The sequence below is a fragment of the Salvelinus alpinus genome, chromosome 2 (genome assembly GCF_045679555.1).
Source record: "Salvelinus alpinus chromosome 2, SLU_Salpinus.1, whole genome shotgun sequence".
Classification (NCBI taxonomy): Eukaryota; Metazoa; Chordata; class Actinopteri; order Salmoniformes; family Salmonidae; genus Salvelinus; species Salvelinus alpinus.
Window position 1 is genome coordinate 101,692,656 of NC_092087.1, and position 23,889 is coordinate 101,716,544.

At 39.7% G+C, this 23,889-nt stretch overlaps 3 protein-coding genes across 5 annotated transcripts in view; all 3 read left to right on the top strand.

Annotated features, from left to right (window-relative positions):
- The window catches only part of LOC139546522 (zinc finger protein ZFP2-like), a 415,728-nt gene that overhangs the window by 215,398 nt on the left and 176,441 nt on the right, over positions 1-23,889 (top strand). The gene's annotated exons all lie outside the window — the stretch shown is intronic.
- The window catches only part of LOC139546792 (zinc finger protein 664-like), a 93,643-nt gene that overhangs the window by 25,672 nt on the left and 44,082 nt on the right, over positions 1-23,889 (top strand). The window lies entirely within an intron of this gene.
- The window catches only part of LOC139547016 (zinc finger protein 135-like), a 31,084-nt gene continuing 9,785 nt past the window's right edge, over positions 2,591-23,889 (top strand). The window contains exon 1 of the mRNA XM_071356058.1: positions 2,591-3,285. Within this exon, the coding sequence (XP_071212159.1) occupies positions 2,856-3,285 (430 nt within the window). The 5' untranslated portion in view covers positions 2,591-2,855. The remainder of the gene's footprint in view (positions 3,286-23,889) is intronic.

A 23,889-nucleotide genomic window follows, 5' to 3' on the forward strand; every position in this document is an offset into this window, starting at 1 on the left:
TGTCCCTAACATTCATAACATTGAGGAAGGACCGATGTCCCTAACATTCATAACATTGAGGAAGGACCGATGTCCCTAACATTCATAACATTGAGGAAGGACCGAAGTCCCTAACATTCATAACATTGAGGAAGGACTAATGTCCCTAACATTCATAACATTGAGGAAGGACTAATGTCACTAACATTCATAACATTGCGAAAGGACAATTTTTTTGGGTCAAAAGGGTAAGTAGTATAGTCTTCTTTTAGATGCCTAGTAGCTAACTGTTAATACCCTCATCTAAAATGAGCTCACTAGCTGGCATAAGGGATTCCAGTCCAAGCACAGAGGAGTTATTCTATTGGACAGAGAAACGTTGTTAGTTTCCATACAAGCCTTTCATTCTAATAGTAATATATCATGTTGTTGACCTTCACCAGATGCCTTTAACAGGAAAACAACAGTTGGGAGAGGAACAGGCTCCTATTTAAATGGGGTTCCATTTCAAGTTGTTGGCACAAAGACGTATGAATGTCACCAAGAGGAAAGACAGACAAACAATAGACAAAGAGAAATATGAGGCTGAAATTAACAAGAAGACTGTAATTGCAAAGACAGATCACTGTAATTTATACCATACATATTTACAACATTAATTTCACTTGAATTGTGTTGAATTACTAACTAACAATGGAATATTCCTCAACAAAAATGGAAGAAATGGGACTTTAAACAGGTGTCTTAACTCTGTGGTCACTAAAGATCCCATGACACTTATGAAGCTGGTCATCTGATTGGTTGAGGAGGCGGGCCTTCTGACTTAGTTGCTGTGGTAACTGGTGACGACCATGGGTCCCTGAGACAAATTGGTTCCTTGTGAGGAGAGGGACCTATGTACCGAATTTCATGATTTTGAGTAAAACGGGGTGAAGGGAGCATGACCTTTCAAAGTGTACATTTTCAATCTCTTGTTACAGCGCCATCATCTGGCCAATCAGTGTAATTTTGTAAATGCCAGGTCTCAATGGCAAAACGCATCATTCACCCAAGTTTCGTCAAAATCAGGCCAGTGCTGTCTGAGATATCGCACGTGACTAAGGTACGAACTTACTAACATACTAAAGTATTAACGGAATAAGACCGTTCCACAGTCACGTCCCCAAATTTCATCAAAGGGAACAATTAAGAGCAGCTTGGCACGGTTAAGAGCTTTGCTTGATGTACTGATTGGTTTCATATAACGCTCTCAATTCTGCAGCAGACTCCTATGGGGTCAAATTCACGCCATATGTATTGAATCAAATCGTAAAAATGAAAAATAAAGTTGTGAATGTAAACATATTTGAAAATGAAGAAAAAATAAATAATGTAAAAAGACATTAAAAGCAAAATCCCAAAACGTGTAAGCAAATAATTAAGGCGAGAGCAAAACTCAATGACAAATGAATAAAATCAATATTTAAATCGAATGCAAAAATCGTTTTCAGTTAAACTTTCTCAGCAACCAATCCTATTGAATACATTTTGCCTACGCTCTTGCCTGCATGTACTAACTTCGGGTTACGCTGCTCGTATCTTTTCTTTCACTGCCAGTCTTTCAGAATGAGAGTTTTTTCATTATTTTTCCATGAAGGGCGGGGTTTTTAGAGGGAGGCGTTAACAATGAGTCTCCAGTGGTCCGCTAGTTTGTGAGTGACGGTTCGTCTGGCGTTGCTACTCTGATTGGTTGAGGATGAGCCAATCGCTGATTACTTTTGTTTTCTGCAACACCCCTCATTTTGACGTCACCACAATCGACTTCAATGACGTCAGTCTCAGACTGAAGTATGTAGCGAAGGATAGAACAGTGGAATAATTCAGTTTGAGTCGTCAGGCAACTCTGTCGCCAATCTTCCAAAGAGAAAGGGACGTATGTTTTTGTTTGATGCGGCGATAGAGCGATGCATGAACTAGGGCTTAAATGCTCATGCGAATGCGCTGTAAAATAAAATGTCATTGTATTGGCCACATACACATATTTAGCAGATGTTATTGCGGGTGTAGCGATATGCTTGTGTTCCTAGCTCCAACAGTGCAGTAGTATCTAACGATTCACAACAATACACACACATCTAAAAGTAAAATAATGGAATTAAGAAATATATAAATATTAGGATGAGCAATGTAGCATTGACTAAAATACAGTAGAATACAGTATATGCATATGAAGTGGGTACAAAAGTATGTAAACATTATTAAAGTGACTAGTGATTCCATGTCTATGTGCATACGCCGGCAGCCTCTAATGTGCAGGGTTGAGTAACCGGGTGGTAACCAGCTCAGTGATAGTTAAAAAATAGTCTGATAGCCTTGAGATAGAAGCTGTTTTTCAGTCTCTAGGTCCCAGCTTTGTAGATGTCTTGTCATTGTTGGTAATCAGGCCTACTACTGTTGTGTCTTATAGTATTTATATTCTCTCTTAGGAAATCCGCACTAATCCATCAACACACGCTTCACTTTGTACGTTTACATTAAATATTACACTTCGATGAAACAAATGTTTGCACCCCAAAAATTAAATAAATACAACTGCGTTACCCACTCCAGTCAGCAGACGGCGATGGGCATATTTCAGGCAATACTGCTAGTGTGACGTCTAATGTAGTGGACGGGACGCTTCATCAACAGTAACAACAGTTAGTCAGCCACCTCCGTAGCCAACATTGCTGAAAACAGTCACTGTGTTTTAAACATACTTCTGTCGTGTCTACTTGTTGGCCCATTTACTGTAACGTTAATATTTACGTTGTTTGTCAGGTAGCTGGCTTGCTAAGTTAGTTTTGTCCTAGGCTAATCGCTAATTCTAAGTAGCTAGCTAGTTAACATCCCCGACCATGAGTTCACTAAGCCACTCTGATAAAGAAGAGGTCTGCTGGACGGAGGAAGAAGAGGCTGTTACAGTTAAACAAGAGGTAGAGAACGAGGATGTTACTGTGAAAGAAGAAGAGAAAGAAGCTTTCAGAGTGAAAGAGGAGGAGGATGTTACTGCGAAAGAAGAAGAGAAAGACGCTTTCAGAGTGAAAGAGGAGGAGGATGTTACTGTGAAAGAAGAGGAGGAAGACGTTTTCGGAGTGAAGATAGAGGGGGAGATTACTGTCACGTTGAAAGAGGAAGAAGAGGAGGGGGAGATTACTGTCACGTTGAAAGAGGAAGAAGAGGAGGGGCAGATTACTGTCACGTTGAAAGAGGAAGAAGAGGAGGGGCAGATTACTGTCACGTTGAAAGAGGAGGAGGAAGAGGAGACGGGAGATCTGAGTTACACCGGTAAGTAGTGTCTTAAAAACGGGGGCACAAACTCTTCAGTCCTTGAATATTGCTAGGTCACATGTTTGAAGGCGAGGTATTGAAATTTAAAAGTTACTCATATTTATATATAAACGTGTAAGTGCTTTTTTGGGTAAACCATAGGTTGAACAATCCTATGGGAAAACCTACCCTGTGAACGATCCTAAGTTGGTTTTAGGTTTCTCGGGTCACATTGTGAATGAACTATTGAAATTAAGTGATTTGTTAAAAATCTACATTTTAATCTAAAGAGTTTTCAACGTGCCTTTCCATGACAGGAATAATGGACCGTTGGAATTAGGTTTCTAAATCATGTGGTGAAAGAGGTGATTCCCATGACAGGAATAATGGACCGTTGGAATTAGGTTTCTAAATCATGTGGTGAAAGAGGTGATTCTCATGACAGGAATAATGGACCGTTGGAATTAGGTTTCTAAATCATGTGGTGAAAGAGGTGATTCTCATGACAGGAATAATGGACTGTTGGAATTAGGTTTCTAAATCATGTGGTGAAAGAGGTGATTCTCATGACAGGAATAATGGACCGTTGGAATTAGGTTTCTAAATCATGTGGTGAAAGAGGTGATTCTCATGACAGGAATAATGGACCGTTGGAATTAGGTTTCTAAATCATGTGGTGAAAGAGGTGATTCTCATGACAGGAATAATGGACTGTTGGAATTAGGTTTCTAAATCATGTGGTGAAAGAGGTGATTCTCATGACAGGAATAATGGACTGTTGGAATTAGGTTTCTAAATCATGTGGTGAAAGAGGTGATTCCCATGACAGGAATAATGGACCGTTGGAATTAGGTTTCTAAATCATGTGGTGAAAGAGGGGATTCTCATGAAAAGTGTCTGTGGACATATTTCTCATTACCGTAACACTTGTTTAAGTTGCTGTAAAAACTCCAATATTTGTTTTTACACATTTTATTTACCCAGGATGCATCATCTAGTGGAGTAGCCCTTATTCACCCAGGATGCATCATCTAGTGGAGTAGCCCTTATTCACCCAGGATGCATCATCTATTGGCGTAGCCCTTATTCACCCAGGATGCATCATCTAGTGGAGTAGCCCTTATTCACCCAGGATGCATCATCTATTGGAGTAGCCCTTATTCACCCAGGATGCATCATCTAGTGGAGTAGCCCTTATTCACCCAGGATGCATCATCTAGTGGAGTAGCCCTTATTTACCCAGGATGCATCATCTAGTGGAGTAGCCCTTATTCACCCAGGATGCATCATCTAGTGGAGTAGCTCTTATTCACCCAGGATGCATCATCTAGTGGAGTAGCTCTTATTCACCCAGGATGCATCATCTAGTGGAGTAGCTCTTATTCACCCAGGATGCATCATCTAGTGGAGTAGCTCTTATTCACCCAGGATGCATCATCTAGTGGAGTAGCTCTTATTCACCCAGGATGCATCATCTAGTGGAGTAGCTCTTATTCACCCAGGATGCATCATCTAGTGGAGTAGCTCTTATTCACCCAGGATGCATCATCTAGTGGAGTAGCTCTTATTTACCCAGGATGCATCATCTAGTGGAGTAGCCCTTATTCACCCAGGATGCATCATCTAGTGGAGTAGCTCTTATTCACCCAGGATGCATCATCTAGTGGAGTAGCCCTTATTCACCCAGGATGCATCATCTAGTGGAGTAGCCCTTATTCACCCAGGATGCATCATCTAGTGGAGTAGCTCTTATTCACCCAGGATGCATCATCTAGTGGAGTAGCCCTTATTCACCCAGGATGCATCATCTAGTGGAGTAGCCCTTATTCACCCAGGATGCATCATCTAGTGGAGTAGCTCTTATTCACCCAGGATGCATCATCTAGTGGAGTAGCTCTTATTCACCCAGGATGCATCATCTAGTGGAGTAGCCCTTATTCACCCAGGATGCATCATCTAGTGGAGTAGCCCTTATTTACCCAGGATGCATCATCTAGTGGAGTAGCCCTTATTCACCCAGGATGCATCATCTAGTGGAGTAGCCCTTATTCACCCAGGATGCATCATCTAGTGGAGTAGCTCTTATTCACCCAGGATGCATCATCTAGTGGAGTAGCTCTTATTCACCCAGGATGCATCATCTAATGGAGTAGCCCTTATTCACCCAGGATGCATCATCTAGTGGAGTAGCCCTTATTCACCCAGGATGCATCATCTAATGGAGTAGCCCTTATTCACCCAGGATGCATCATCTAGTGGAGTAGCCCTTATTCACCCAGGATGCATCATCTAGTGGAGTAGCCCTTAGATGAGCCCAAGTTCGTTAACATTTTTCAAATCTGCATTCAGAATGAGGATCTTATTCTCAAACACCCCCTTTACGATACTTGACCTTGACATTATCGAAATGACAAAACATTGGGGAAAACTTAGAGAACCATTACCTTACCAACATGGAGACATGAATGGGCTTTAGTGATGTGGTAAACACTGAGAGACCCATTACCTTACCAACATGGAGACATGAATGGGCTTTAGTGATGTGGTAAACACTTAGAGACCCATTACCTTACCAAGATGGAGACATGAATGGGCTTTAGTGATGTGGTCAACACTTAGAGAACCATTACCTTACCAACATGGAGGCATGAATGGGCTTTAGTGATGTGGTAAACACTTAGAGAACCATTACCTTACCAACATGGAGGCATGAATGGGCTTTAGTGATGTGGTAAACACTTAGAGAACCATTACCTTACCAACATGGAGGTATGAATGGGCTTTAGTGATGTGGTAAACACTTAGAGACCCATTACCTTACCAACATGGAGACATGAATGGGCTTTAGTGATGTGGTAAACACCTTAGAGAACCATTACCTTACCAACATGGAGACATGAATGGGCTTTAGTGATGTGGTAAACACCTTCGAGACCCATTACCTTACCAACATGGAGACATGAATGGGCTTTAGTGATGTGGTAAACACTTAGAGACCCATTACCTTACCAACATGGAGGTATGAATGGGCTTTAGTGATGTGGTAAACACTTAGCGACCCATTACCTTACCAACATGGAGACATGAATGGGCTTTAGTGATGTGATAAACACTTAGAGAACCATTACCGTACCAACATGGAGACATGAATGGGCTTTAGTGATGTGCTAAACACTTAGAGAATCATTACCTTACCAACATGGAGACATGAATGGGCTTTAGTGATGTGGTAAACACTGAGAGAACCATTACCTTACCAGCATGGAGACATGAATGGGCTTTAGTGATGTGCTAAACACTGAGAGAACCATTACCTTACCAACATGGAGACATGAATGGGCTTTAGTGATGTGGTAAAACACTTAGAGACCCATTACCTTACCAACATGGAGACATGAATGGGCTTTAGTGATGTGGTAAACACTGAGAGACCCATTACCTTACCAACATGGAGACATGAATGGGCTTTAGTGATGTGATAAACACTTAGAGAACCATTACCGTACCAACATGGAGACATGAATGGGCTTTAGTGATGTGCTAAACACTTAGAGAATCATTACCTTACCAACATGGAGACATGAATGGGCTTTAGTGATGTGGTAAACACTGAGAGAACCATTACCTTACCAGCATGGAGACATGAATGGGCTTTAGTGATGTGCTAAACACTGAGAGAACCATTACCTTACCAACATGGAGACATGAATGGGCTTTAGTGATGTGGTAAAACACTTAGAGACCCATTACCTTACCAACATGGAGACATGAATGGGCTTTAGTGATGTGGTAAACACTTAGAGACCCATTACCTTACCAACATGGAGACATGAATGGGCTTTAGTGATGTGGTAAACACTGAGAGACCCATTACCTTACCAACATGGAGACATGAATGGGCTTTAGTGATGTGGTAAACACTTAGAGACCCATTACCTTACCAACATGGAGACATGAATGGGCTTTAGTGATGTGGTAAAACACTTAGAGACCCATTACCTTACCAACATGGAGACATGAATGGGCTTTAGTGATGTGGTAAACACTTAGAGACCCATTACCTTACCAACATGGAGACATGAATGGGCTTTAGTGATGTGGTAAACACTGAGAGACCCATTACCTTACCAACATGGAGACATGAATGGGCTTTAGTGATGTGGTAAACACTTAGAGACCCATTACCTTACCAACATGGAGACATGAATGGGCTTTAGTGATGTGGTCAACACTTAGAGAACCATTACCTTACCAACATGGAGGCATGACTGGGCTTTAGTGATGTGGTAAACACTTAGAGAACCATTACCTTACCAACATGGAGGCATGAATGGGCTTTAGTGATGTGGTAAACACTTAGAGAACCATTACCTTACCAACATGGAGGCATGAATGGGCTTTAGTGATGTGGTAAACACTTAGAGAACCATTACCTTACCAACATGGATGTATGAATGGGCTTTAGTGATGTGGTAAACACTTAGAGAACCATTACCTTACCAACATGGAGACATGAATGGGCTTTAGTGATGTGGTAAACACTTAGAGACCCATTACCTTACCAACATGGAGACATGAATGGGCTTTAGTGATGTGGTCAACACTTAGAGAACCATTACCTTACCAACATGGAGGCATGAATGGGCTTTAGTGATGTGGTCAATAGTTTCCTGACTCATAATTTCTGTCTCCTATTACTTCCAGATGAAGCTAAGGGCCTCTCATTACAAAAACACAAATTTCTCATTACCGCATCATTTTTAGGCCCGTTTCGGTAATGAGAACCTTCATTTCGGTAATGATAATAAGCTAATTCTAATGTATCGTCAGTGGGTGTGCTGTGCTGGTAACTTTGATTATTTACTAGGACCACTGCTTTCACCTATTGTATAGATTCTTTTGTAAACCATCAGTTATCTGATAAAGTAGGGGTTGTCAATAAATATGGGTGTAAAAACCCCATTGAATTAACATAAAGCCACAATCTGGAGTTTGTTTTTCAGCAAAGAGTATCCCCGCCACTTAATGAAGGATATCCCCTCATTTTGACGTGTGCACCTGTTATAACACCTACCTATAGTGTTGTTAGATATCCCACCTGTTATAACACCTACCTATAGTGTTGTTAGATATCCCACCTGTTATAACACCTACCTATAGTGTTGTTAGGTATCCCACCTGTTATAACACCTACCTATAGTGTTGTTAGATATCCCACCTGTTATAACACCTACCTATAGTGTTGTTAGATATCCCACCTGTTATAACACCTACCTATAGTGTTGTTAGATATCCCACCTGTTATAACACCTACCTATAGTGTTGTTAGATATCCCACCTGTTATAACACCTACCTATAGTGTTGTTAGATATCCCAGTTATTGGTCCATATCCCACCTGTTATAACACCTACCTATAGTGTTGTTAGATATCCCACCTGTTATAACACCTACCTATAGTGTTGTTAGATATCCCACCTGTTATAACACCTACCTATAGTGTTGTTAGATATCCCACCTGTTATAACACCTGCCTATAGTGTTGTTAGATATCCCACCTGTTATAACACCTACCTCTAGTGTTGTTAGATATCCCACCTGTTATAACACCTACCTATAGTGGTGTTAGATATCCCACCTGTTATAACACCTACCTATAGTGTTGTTAGATATCCCACCTGTTATAACACCTACCTATAGTGTTGTTAGATATCCCACCTGTTATAACACCTGCCTATAGTGTTGTTAGATATCCCATCTGTTATAACACCTACCTCTAGTGTTGTTAGATATCCCACCTGTTATAACACCTACCTATAGTGGTGTTAGATATCCCACCTGTTATAACACCTACCTATAGTGGTGTTAGATATCCCACCTGTTATAACACCTGCCAATAGTGTTGTTAGATATCCCACCTGTTATAACACCTACCTCTAGTGTTGTTAGATATTCTACCTGTTATAACACCTGCCTATAGTGTTGTTAGATATCCCACCTGTTATAACACCTGCCTATAGTGTTGTTAGATATCCCACCTGTTATAACACCTACCTATAGTGTTGTTAGATATCCCACCTGTTATAACACCTACCTATAGTGTTGTTAGATATCCCACCTGTTATAACACCTACCTATAGTGTTGTTAGATATCCCACCTGTTATAACACCTACCTATAGTGTTGTTAGATATCCCACCTGTTATAACACCTACCTATAGTGTTGTTAGATATCCCACCTGTTATAACACCTACCTATAGTGTTGTTAGATATCCCACCTGTTATAACACCTACCTATAGTGTTGTTAGATATCCCACCTGTTATAACACCTACCTATAGTGTTGTTAGATATCCCAGTTGTTATAACACCTACCTATAGTGTTGTTAGATATCCCACCTGTTATAACACCTACCTATAGTGTTGTTAGATATCCTACCTGTTATAACACCTACCTATAGTGGTGTTAGATATCCCACCTGTTATAACACCTACCTATAGTGTTGTTAGGTATCCCACCTGTTATAACACCTACCTATAGTGTTGTTAGATATCCCACCTGTTATAACACCTACCTATAGTGTTGTTAGGTATCCCACCTGTTATAACACCTACCTATAGTGTTGTTAGATATCCCACCCGTTATAACACCTACCTATAGTGTTGTTAGATATCCCACCTGTTATAACACCTGCCTATAGTGTTGTTAGATATCCCACCTGTTATAACACCTACCTATAGTGTTGTTAGATATCCCACCTGTTATAACACCTACCTATAGTGTTGTTAGATATCCCACCTGTTATAACACCTACCTATAGTGTTGTTAGATATCCCACCTGTTATAACACCTACCTATAGTGTTGTTAGATATCCCACCTGTTATAACACCTACCTATAGTGTTGTTAGATATCCCAGTTATTGGTCCATATCCCACCTGTTATAACACCTACCTATAGTGGTGTTAGATATCCCACCTGTTATAACACCTACCTATAGTGTTGTTAGATATCCCACCTGTTATAACACCTACCTATAGTGTTGTTAGATATCCCACCTGTTATAACACCTGCCTATAGTGTTGTTAGATATCCCACCTGTTATAACACCTACCTCTAGTGGTGTTAGATATCCCACCTGTTATAACACCTGCCTATAGTGTTGTTAGATATCCCATCTGTTATAACACCTACCTCTAGTGTTGTTAGATATCCCACCTGTTATAACACCTACCTATAGTGGTGTTAGATATCCCACCTGTTATAACACCTACCTATAGTGGTGTTAGATATCCCACCTGTTATAACACCTACCTATAGTGTTGTTAGATATCCCACCTGTTATAACACCTGCCTATAGTGTTGTTAGATATCCCATCTGTTATAACACCTACCTCTAGTGTTGTTAGATATCCCACCTGTTATAACACCTACCTATAGTGGTGTTAGATATCCCACCTGTTATAACACCTACCTATAGTGGTGTTAGATATCCCACCTGTTATAACACCTGCCTATAGTGTTGTTAGATATCCCACCTGTTATAACACCTACCTCTAGTGTTGTTAGATATTCTACCTGTTATAACACCTACCTATAGTGTTGTTAGATATCCCACCTGTTATAACACCTGCCTATAGTGTTGTTAGATATCCCACCTGTTATAACACCTGCCTATAGTGTTGTTAGATATCCCACCTGTTATAACACCTGCCTATAGTGTTGTTAGATATCCCACCTGTTATAACACCTACCTATAGTGTTGTTAGGTATCCCACCTGTTATAACACCTACCTATAGTGTTGTTAGATATCCCACCTGTTATAACACCTACCTATAGTGTTGTTAGGTATCCCACCTGTTATAACACCTACCTATAGTGTTGTTAGATATCCCACCTGTTATAACACCTACCTATAGTGTTGTTAGATATCCCACCTGTTATAACACCTACCTATAGTGTTGTTAGATATCCCACCTGTTATAACACCTACCTATAGTGTTGTTAGATATCCCACCTGTTATAACACCTACCTCTAGTGTTGTTAGATATCCCACCTGTTATAACACCTACCTATAGTGTTGTTAGATATCCCACCTGTTATAACACCTACCTATAGTGTTGTTAGATATCCCACCTGTTATAACACCTACCTATAGTGTTGTTAGATATCCCACCTGTTATAACACCTACCTATAGTGTTGTTAGATATCCCACCTGTTATAACACCTACCTATAGTGTTGTTAGATATCCCACCTGTTATAACACCTACCTATAGTGTTGTTAGATATCCCACCTGTTATAACACCTACCTATAGTGTTGTTAGGTATCCCACCTGTTGGTTCATATCCCACATATTTAGATACTTAAAAGGCATATCATGTTATGCCATTTTCCCTTAGAATCCCACTCAACTTAGAACATACATCTAAAATACCTTAGAAGCACGGCAAGCGGTACCGCAATGCCAAGCCTAGGACCAAAAGGCACCTTAACAGCTTCTACCCCCAAGCCATAAGACTGCTGAACAACTAATCACATTGCCACCGGACTATTCCATTGACACCCCCCACCCCCTCACACTGACTCTGTACCGGTACCTCCTGTATGTAGCTTCCACATTGACTCTGTACCGGTACCCCCTGAATATAGCCTCCACATTGACTCTGTACTGGTACCCCCTGTATATAGCCTCCACATTGACTCTGTACTGGTACCTCCTGTATATAGCCTCCACATTGACTCTGTACCGGTACCCCCTGTATATAGCCTCCACATTGACTCTGTACCACCTGTATATAGCCTCCACATTGACCCTGTATCGGTAATACCTGTATATAGCCTCCACATTGACCCTGTATCGGTAATACCTGTATATAGCCTCCACATTGACTCTGTACCGGTAGCCCCTGTATATAGCCTCCACATTGACTCTGTACCACCTGTATATAGCCTCCACATTTACTCTGTACTGGTACCTTCTGTATATAGCCTCCACATTGACTCTGTACCGGTACCTCCTGTATATAGCCTCCACATTGACACTGTACCGGTACCTCCTGTATATAGCCTCCACATTGACTCTGTACTGGTACCCCCTGTATATAGCCTCCACATTGACACTGTACCGGTACCTCCTGTATATAGTAATTTCATGGTAAGGTCTACACTTGTTGTATTCAGCATTTCACGGTAAGGTCTACACTTGTTGTATTCAGCATTTCACGGTAAGGTTTACACTTGTTGTATTCAGCATTTCACGGTAAGGTCTACACTTGTTGTATTCAGCATTTCACGGTAAGGTCTACACTTGTTGTATTCAGCATTTCACGGTAAGGTCTACACTTGTTGTATTCAGCATTTCACGGTAAGGTCTACACTTGTTGTATTCGGCATTTCACGGTAAGGTCTACACTTGTTGTATTCGGCATTTCACGGAAAGGTCTACACTTGTTGTATTCGGCATTTCACGGAAAGGTCTACACTTGTTGTATTCAGCATTTCACGGTAAGGTCTACACTTGTTGTATTCGGCATTTCACGGAAAGGTCTACACTTGTTGTATTCAGCATTTCACGGTAAGGTCTACACTTGTTGTATTCAGCATTTCACGGTAAGGTCTACACTTGTTGTATTCAGCATTTCACGGTAAGGTCTACACTTGTTGTATTCAGCATTTCACGGTAAGGTCTACACTTGTTGTATTCAGCATTTCATGGTAAGGTCTACACCTGTTGTATTCAGCATTTCACGGTAAGGTCTACACCTGTTGTATTCAGCATTTCACGGTAAGGTCTACACCTGTTGTATTCAGCGCATCTGATAAATACAGTTTAATTTGATTTGAACCACACTTATCCATGTCTTAAAACACTGATATTTCCTGTAAAGACCCGATAGACATCAGTGCAGTTTGGTGATGTATTGGGTTACTGAATCTCTGATAGAGACCAGTACAGTTTGGTGATGTATTGGGTTACTGAATCTCTGATAGAGACCAGTACATTTTGATGATGTATTGGGTTACTGAATCTCTGATAGAGACCAGTACAGTCTGATGATGTATTGGGTTACTGAATCTCTGATAGAGACCAGTACAGTCTGATGATGTATTGGGTTACTGAATCTCTGATAGAGACCAGTACAGTCTGGTGATGTATTGGGTTACTGAATCTCTGATAGAGACCAGTACAGTTTGATGATGTATTGGGTTACTGAATCTCTGATAGAGACCAGTACAGTTTGGTGATGTATTGGGTTACTGAATCTCTGATAGAGACCAGTACAGTCTGATGATGTATTGGGTTACTGAATCTCTGATAGAGACCAGTACAGTTTGGTGATGTATTGGGTTACTGAATCTCTGATAGAGACCAGTACAGTTTGGTGATGTATTGGGTTACTGAATCTCTGATAGAGACCAGTACAGTTTGATGATGTATTGGGTTACTGAATCTCTGATAGAGACCAGTACAGTCTGATGATGTATTGGGTTACTGAATCTCTGATAGAGATCAGTACAGTTTGGTGATGTATTGGGTTACTGAATCTCTGATAGAGACCAGTAGAGTCTGATGATGTATTGGGTTACTGAATCACTGATAGAGACCAGTACAGTCTGATGATGTATTGGGTTACTGAATCTCTGATAGAGACCAGTACAGTCTGATGATGTATTGGGTTACTGAATCTCTGATAGAGACCAGTACAGTCTGATGATGTATTGGGTTACTGAATCACTGATAGAGACCAGTACAGTTTGGTGATGTAATGCAACGCTCATTAGCGAAACATTCTCATTTCTGAAACCCTCTTTTCTTTACCATGATGCACCATCTTTAGGAAATGTTAGTCTAAATAAAATGGATACTTAAGTGTGTCTTAATTTGATAGAGAATTTCGTTTTTTATCCAAATATGTGTACATAAAGATAACGTAATTATTATAAAATAATATATTTTTTATAAAATAATATATTTATTATGAAATAACATAGTTATTAGTAAATAGATATGTACAGATCTGAATCTTGGTGATCCAAGAGCAATTATGGTGGAAAATATTTTTGTTGTTGTTGAATTCACGCAAACTCAAATTCAAAGTCAACCGCAGCATCAGCAAAGAGACCTGCTTTGACTCTGTAATCAGTCAGACAGCCAAGATCATGGACCGTACCAAATGGAAAGGGTGACTCTGTCATCAGTCAGACAGCCAAGATCATGGACCGTACCAAATGGAAAGGGTGACTCTGTCATCAGTCAGACAGCCAAGATCATGGACCGTACCAAATGGAAAGGGTGACTCTGTCGTCAGTTAGACAGCCAAGATCATGGACCGTACCAAATGGAAAGGATGACTCTGTCATCAGTCAGACAGCCAAGATCATGGACCGTACCAAATGGAAAGGATGACTCTGTCGTCAGTTAGACAGCCAAGATCATGGACCGTACCAAATGGAAAGGGTGACTCTGTCATCAGTCAGACAGCCAAGATCATGGATCGTACCAAATGGAAAGGGTGACTCTGTCATCAGTCAGACAGCCAAGATCATGGACCGTACCAAATGGAAAGGGTGACTATCGTCAGTTAGACAGCCAAGATCACGGACCGTACCAAATGGAAAGGGTGACTGTCGTCAGTTAGACAGCCAAGATCACGGACCGTACCAAATGGAAAGGGTGACTGTCGTCAGTTAGACAGCCAAGATCACGGACCGTACCAAATGGAAAGGGTGACTGTCATCAGTCAGACAGCCAAGATCATGGACCGTACCAAATGGAAAGGATGCCTGAACGTAGAAACGTTTTGGGTTGGCTAAAACCATGATTAGGTCAAACAGTAAAGTGCATTATCCTCATGATTCCTGTAGTGAATGTGTGTGTGCTCTTGCCCCTGTTTCACTGGGGCCTGCTGCTGTAATGAGCCACTCTCCTCTTGCCCCTGTTTCACTGGGGCCTGCTGCTGTAATGAGCCACTCTCCTCTTGCCCCTGTTTCACTGGGGCCTGCTGCTGTAATGAGCGAGCCACCCTCCTCTTGCCCCGTGCCCTCCAGAGAAAGATGCATTCTGATCGTATTACAGTTCGAAAACGCAGGGAAAAAACCACGGCTTCGTCCTCTTGTCCTTGTTTAAGAGAGGAGGGTCTCAGCGTTCTGGATGTATTCTTTTATTTCTCAACATTCCAACATGATTCATATGGCTTTGAGATACGGAGCGGGGCGCGCGCTTCATGTGCACGGGCCATTGTGAGGTCATAGACCTATAGGTCTCATGGGTAGTAGCACACAACTGCTAACCTTTTTAGGACATTACATTTACTGTTGAATGAACACCTGGCTACTAGCAGTGGGTATTATGTTTACAGTGAGCGATCTAGCTACTGGGATTTGAGTTTCCTCTTACTCAGGTGTTGAAACACAAATGAAGTATGATATTAATTACATTAATTAGGATATTAGTTAGTAATTTCAACGATTTTACAGAGTTATATTCATTGAAATAAATAAATAAAGCCCTAATCTATGGATTCCACATGACTGGGCAGGAGCGCAGCCATAGGTGGGCATGACTGGGCAGGAGCGCAGCCTGGCTCCCCTACTGGGGAGCCAGGCCCAGCCAATCAGAATTAGTTTTCCCCACAAAAGGGCTTTATTACAGACAGAAATCCTCATCAGTTCCATCAGCTCTCCGGGTGGCTGGTCTCAGTCTCCCGCAGGTGAAGAAGCAGGATGTGGAGGTCCTCGGCTGGCGTGGTTACACGTGGTCTGTGGTTGTGAGGCCGGTTGGACGTACTGCCGAATTCTCTGGAGGAGGCTTATGGTAGAGAAATTAACATAAAATTCTCTGGCAACAGCTCTTGTGGAGTCAGCATGCCAATTACACGCGCCCTCGAGACATCTGTGGCATTGTGTTGTGTGACAGAACATGCACCTTTTACAGCGGCCTTTTATTGTCCCCAGCACAAGGTGCACCTGTGTAATGATCATGCTGTTTAATCAGCTATACCTGTCAGATGGATGGATTATCTTGGCAAAGGAGAAATGTTAACAAACTGGGATGTAAAATTGTCTCAACATTCAGCTCAATAGCAAATGGCAAAGCTTTCTGTGCTTACAGAAAAATTCTGGGATCTTTGAAACATGGGGCCAACACTTTACATGTTGTGTTTATATTTTTGTTCTGTATATTATTGTAGAGCTCTGCTCAGCCTGTAGCCATGACATTATCTATTATTATAGAGCTCTGCTCAGCCTGTAACCATGACATTATCTATTATTATAGAGCTCTGCTCAGCCTGTAGCCATGACATTATCTATTATTATAGAGATCTGCTCAGCCTGTAGCCATGACATTATCTATTATTATAGAGCTCTGCTCAGCCTGTAGCCATGACATTATCTATTATTATAGAGATCTGCTCAGCCTGTAGCCATGACATTATCTATTATTATAGAGATCTGCTCAGCCTGTAGCCATGACATTATCTATTATTATAGAGCTCTGCTCAGCCTGTAGCCATGACATTATCTATTATTATAGAGATCTGCTCAGCCTGTAGCCATGACATTATCTATTATTATAGAGATCTGCTCAGCCTGTAGCCATGACATTATCTATTATTATAGAGATCTGCTCAGCCTGTAGCCATGACATTATCTATTATTATAGAGCTCTGCTCAGCCTGTAGCCATGACATTATCTATTATTATAGAGCTCTGCTCAGCCTGTAGCCATGACATTATCTATTATTATAGAGCTCTGCTCAGCCTGTAGCCATGACATTATCTATTATTATAGAGCTCTGCTCAGCCTGTAGCCATGACATTATCTATTATTATAGAGATCTGCTCAGCCTGTAGCCATGACATTATCTATTATTATAGAGATCTGCTCAGCCTGTAGCCATGACATTATCTATTATTATTGAGCTCTGGACAGCCTATAAACATGACATTATCTATTATTATAGAGCTCTGCTCAGCCTGTAGCCATGACATTATCTATTATTATAGAGCTCTGCTCAGCCTGTAGCCATGACATTATCTATTATTATAGAGATCTGCTCAGCCTGTAGCCATGACATTATCTATTATTATAGAGATCTGCTCAGCCTGTAGCCATGACATTATCTATTATTATTGAGCTCTGGACAGCCTATAAACATGACATTATCTATTATTATAGAGCTCTGCTCAGCCTGTAGCCATGACATTATCTATTATTATAGAGCTCTGCTCAGCCTGTAGCCATGACATTATCTATTATTATAGAGATCTGCTCAGCCTGTAGCCATGACATTATCTATTATTATAGAGATCTGCTCAGCCTGTAGCCATGACATTATCTATTATTATAGAGCTCTGCTCAGCCTGTAGCCATGACATTATCTATTATTATAGAGATCTGCTCAGCCTGTAGCCATGACATTATCTATTATTATAGAGATCTGCTCAGCCTGTAGCCATGACATTATCTATTATTATAGAGATCTGCTCAGCCTGTAGCCATGACATTATCTATTATTATTGAGCTCTGGACAGCCTATAAACATGACATTATCTATTATTATAGAGCTCTGCTCAGCCTGTAGCCATGACATTATCTATTATTATAGAGATCTGCTCAGCCTGTAGCCATGACATTATCTATTATTATAGAGATCTGCTCAGCCTGTAGCCATGACATTATCTATTATTATAGAGATCTGCTCAGCCTGTAGCCATGACATTATCTATTATTATTGAGCTCTGGACAGCCTATAAACATGACATTATCTATTATTATAGAGCTCTGCTCAGCCTGTAGCCATGACATTATCTATTATTATAGAGCTCTGCTCAGCCTGTAGCCATGACATTATCTATTATTATAGAGATCTGCTCAGCCTGTAGCCATGACATTATCTATTATTATAGAGATCTGCTCAGCCTGTAGCCATGACATTATCTATTATTATAGAGATCTGCTCAGCCTGTAGCCATGACATTATCTATTATTATTGAGCTCTGGACAGCCTATAAACATGACATTATCTATTATTATAGAGCTCTGCTCAGCCTGTAGCCATGACATTATCTATTATTATAGAGATCTGCTCAGCCTGTAGCCATGACATTATCTATTATTATAGAGATCTGCTCAGCCTGTAGCCATGACATTATCTATTATTATTGAGCTCTGGACAGCCTATAAACATGACATTATCTATTATTATAGAGCTCTGCTCAGCCTGTAGCCATGACATTATCTATTATTATAGAGATCTGCTCAGCCTGTAGCCATGACATTATCTATTATTATTGAGCTCTGGACAGCCTATAAACATGACATTATCTATTATTATAGAGCTCTGCTCAGCCTGTAGCCATGACATTATCTATTATTATAGAGATCTGCTCAGCCTGTAGCCATGACATTATCTATTATTATTGAGCTCTGGACAGCCTATAAACATGACATTATCTATTATTATAGAGCTCTGTTCAGCCTATAAACATGACATTATCTAGTATTATAGAGCTCTGCTCAGCCTATAAACATGACATTATCTATTATTATAGAGCTCTGCTCAGCCTATAAACATGACATTATCTATTATTATAGAGCTCTGCTCAGCCTGTAACCATTACATTATCTATTATTATAGAGCTCTGCTCAGCCTATCAACATGACATTATCTATTATTATAGAGCTCTGCTCAGCCTATAAACATGACATTATCTATTATTGTAGAGCTCTGCTCAGCCTATAAACATGACATTATCTATTATTATAGAGCTCTGCTCAGCCTATAAACATGACATTATCTATTATTATAGAGCTCTGCTCAGCCTAAAAACATGACATTATCTATTATTATAGAGCTCTGCTCAGCCTGTAACCATGACATTATCTATTATTATAGAGCTCTGTTCAGCCTGTAAACATGACATTATCTATTATTATAGAGCTCTGTTCAGCCTGTAACCATGACATTATCTATTATTATAGAGCTCTGCTCAGCCTGTAACCATGACATTATCTATTATTATAGAGCTCTGCTCAGCCTATCAACATGACATTATCTATTATTATAGAGCTCTGCTCAGCCTATAAACATGACATTATCTATTATTGTAGAGCTCTGCTCAGCCTATAAACATGACATTATCTATTATTATAGAGCTCTGCTCAGCCTATAAACATGACATTATCTATTATTATAGAGCTCTGCTCAGCCTATAAACATGACATTATCTATTATTATAGAGCTCTGCTCAGCCTGTAAACATGACATTATCTATTATTATAGAGCTCTGCTCAGCCTATAAACATGACATTATCTATTATTGTAGAGCTCTGCTCAGCCTATAAACATGACATTATCTATTATTATAGAGCTCTGCTCAGCCTATAAACATGACATTATCTATTATTATAGAGCTCTGCTCAGCCTATAAACATGACATTATCTATTATTATAGAGCTCTGCTCAGCCTGTAAACATGACATTATCTATTATTATAGAGCTCTGCTCAGCCTATAAACATGACATTATCTATTATTATAGAGCTCTGCTCAGCCTATAAACATGACATTATCTATTATTGTAGAGCTCTGCTCAGCCTATAAACATGACATTATCTATTATTGTAGAGCTCTGCTCAGCCTATAAACATGACATTATCTATTATTATAGAGCTCTGCTCAGCCTATAAACATGACATTATCTATTATTGTAGAGCTCTGCTCAGCCTATAAACATGACATTATCTATTATTATAGAGCTCTGCTCAGCCTATAAACATGACATTATCTATTATTATAGAGCTCTGCTCAGCCTGTAAACATGACATTATCTATTATTATAGAGCTCTGCTCAGCCTATAAACATGACATTATCTATTATTATAGAGCTCTGCTCAGCCTATAAACATGACATTATCTATTATTGTAGAGCTCTGCTCAGCCTATAAACATGACATTATCTATTATTGTAGAGCTCTGCTCAGCCTATAAACATGACATTATCTATTATTATAGAGCTCTGCTCAGCCTATAAACATGACATTATCTATTATTGTAGAGCTCTGCTCAGCCTATAAACATGACATTATCTATTATTATAGAGCTCTGCTCAGCCTATAAACATGACATTATCTATTATTGTAGAGCTCTGCTCAGCCTATAAACATGACATTATCTATTATTATAGAGCTCTGCTCAGCCTATAAACATGACATTATCTATTATTGTAGAGCTCTGCTCAGCCTATAAACATGACATTATCTATTATTATAGAGCTCTGCTCAGCCTATAAACATGACATTTTCTATTATTATAGAGCTCTGTTCAGCCTATAAACATGACATTATCTATTATTATAGAGCTCTGCTCAGCCTATAAACATGACATTATCTATTATTATAGAGCTCTGTTCAGCCTATAAACATGACATTATCTATTATTATAGAGCTCTGCTCAGCCTATAAACATGACATTATCTATTATTATAGAGCTCTGCTCAGCCTATAAACATGACATTATCTATTATTGTAGAGCTCTGCTCAGCCTATAAACATGACATTATCTATTATTATAGAGCTCTGCTCAGCCTATAAACATGACATTATCTATTATTATAGAGCTCTGCTCAGCCTATAAACATGACATTATCTATTATTATAGAGCTCTGTTCAGCCTATAAACATGACATTATCTATTATTATAGAGCTCTGCTCAGCCTATAAACATGACATTATCTATTATTATAGAGCTCTGTTCAGCCTATAAACATGACATTATCTATTATTATAGAGCTCTGCTCAGCCTGTAAACATGACATTATCTATTATTATAGAGCTCTGCTCAGCCTATAACCATGACATTATCTATTATTATAGAGCTCTGCTCAGCCTGTAACCATGACATTATCTATTATTATAGAGCTCTGCTCAGCCTATAAAAATGACATTATCTATTATTATAGAGCTCTGCTCAGCCTATAAACATGACATTATCTATTATTATAGAGCTCTGCTCAGCCTATAAACATGACATTATCTATTATTATAGAGCTCTGCTCAGCCTATAAACATGACATTATCTATTATTATAGAGCTCTGCTCAGCCTATAAACATGACATTATCTATTATTATAGAGCTCTGTTCAGCCTATAAACATGACATTATCTATTATTATAGAGCTCTGCTCAGCCTATAAACATGACATTATCTATTATTATAGAGCTCTGTTCAGCCTATAAACATGACATTATCTATTATTATAGAGCTCTGCTCAGCCTGTAAACATGACATTATCTATTATTATAGAGCTCTGCTCAGCCTATAACCATGACATTATCTATTATTATAGAGCTCTGCTCAGCCTGTAACCATGACATTATCTATTATTATAGAGCTCTGCTCAGCCTATAAAAATGACATTATCTATTATTATAGAGCTCTGCTCAGCCTATAAACATGACATTATCTATTATTATAGAGCTCTGCTCAGCCTATAAACATGACATTATCTATTATTATAGAGCTCTGCTCAGCCTATAAACATGACATTATCTATTATTATAGAGCTCTGGACAGCCTATAACCATGACATTATCTATTATTAAAGAGCTCTGCTCAGCCTATAACCATGACATTATCTATTATTAAAGAGCTCTGCTCAGCCTATAAACATGACATTATCTATTATTATAGAGCTCTGTTCAGCCTATAAACATGACATTATCTATTATTATAGAGCTCTGCTCAGCCTATAAACATGACATTATCTATTATTAAAGAGCTCTGCTCAGCCTATAACCATGACATTATCTATTATTAAAGAGCTCTGCTCAGCCTATAACCATGACATTATCTATTATTATAGAGCTCTGCTCAGCCTATAAACATGACATTATCTATTATTAAAGAGCTCTGCTCAGCCTATAACCATGACATTATCTATTATTAAAGAGCTCTGCTCAGCCTATAACCATGACATTATCTATTATTAAAGAGCTCTGCTCAGCCTATAAACATGACATTATCTATTATTATAGAGCTCTGCTCAGCCTATAACCATGACATTATCTATTATTAAAGAGCTCTGCTCAGCCTATAACCATGACATTATCTATTATTAAAGAGCTCTGCTCAGCCTATAAACATGACATTATCTATTATTATAGAGCTCTGCTCAGCCTATAACCATGACATTATCTATTATTAAAGAGCTCTGCTCAGCCTATAACCATGACATTATCTATTATTAAAGAGCTCTGCTCAGCCTATAAACATGACATTATCTATTATTATAGAGCTCTGCTCAGCCTATAACCATGACATTATCTATTATTAAAGAGCTCTGCTCAGCCTATAAACATGACATTATCTATTATTATAGAGCTCTGCTCAGCCTATAACCATGACATTATCTATTATTAAAGAGCTCTGCTCAGCCTATAAACATGACAATCCATGAAATCAAACCCAGTTGAAAGATTCCCTGAATCAGAGGTCTTCACAGCTCCATCTATTATAACTATAGGTCTTCTGAATCAGAGGTCTTCACAGCTCCATCTATTATAACTATAGGTCTTCTGAATCAGAGGTCTTCGCAGCTCCAACTATTCCCGAATACCCGAGACGCAATCCTGGTATTCTAAATAGTGTTTTGGGTTGGATCTAAAATGATTGTCACGGGTCTCGGGTGTAATTTTAACTGACTTGTCCGGAAGGGCCCATACAGATCCAAACGTGACTTCTGCAGTCGAGAGAGACATTTTATTTTTTAAATATAATTTATGCTGCTGCTTTTCACGAAAGTGGGGCGTTGCACATGTAGCTTGTTGTTGGCCAATCACAAGTCATCAAAGCAGCGCGAGGCTACAGATTCTCTCTGTGGGACAAAAGTTAGGATCTAATCAATGGAAGATGGAATTAAAATGACGTAATTAAAAGTTAAAGGACAGGCTACACCGACCAAGAGCCAACAGGCTGCTATTCAATAGTCTGAATGGAGGTGTTGTTGTTTGTAACTGTAGGATCAGAAAGCGTATGCACTCCCAGCCTGAATTAGAGTAGCTAGTTAGCACTCCCAGCCTGAATTAGAGTAGCTAGCTAGCACTCCCAGCCTGAATTAGAGTAGTTAGCTAGCACTCCCAGCCTGAATTAGAGTAGCTAGCTAGCACTCCCAGCCTGAATTAGAGTAGCTAGCTAGCACTCCCAGCCTGAATTAGAGTAGCTAGCTAGCACTCCCAGCCTGAATTAGAGTAGTTAGCTAGCACTCCCAGCCTGAATTAGAGTAGCTAGCTAGCCTTAGCTATGTAGCTCAACTAGTTTCTCCCGTTTTTTTACTCCAAGACAGGTACTACGTAATCTTATTTGATAAATAACCTAGTAATGGCAGCTATTAGTCTACTATAGCCCGAGCTTTCACAGTACGGCCCCTCCCCCGCCTGCTAGAGCGGCACCTCTCCCGCTCTTCTCGTGCTTTGATCAGCTTCAGATAATAAAGTAGGTTTAAAAAAAATATATACTTTTATGCTGCTTTTTGTTAGTTCAGATCCCTTTCGGAACAGGTCCAACTTTTTGGACCCGTGAAGACCTCTACCTCCAACCAGGATATCTGGAAAAACTT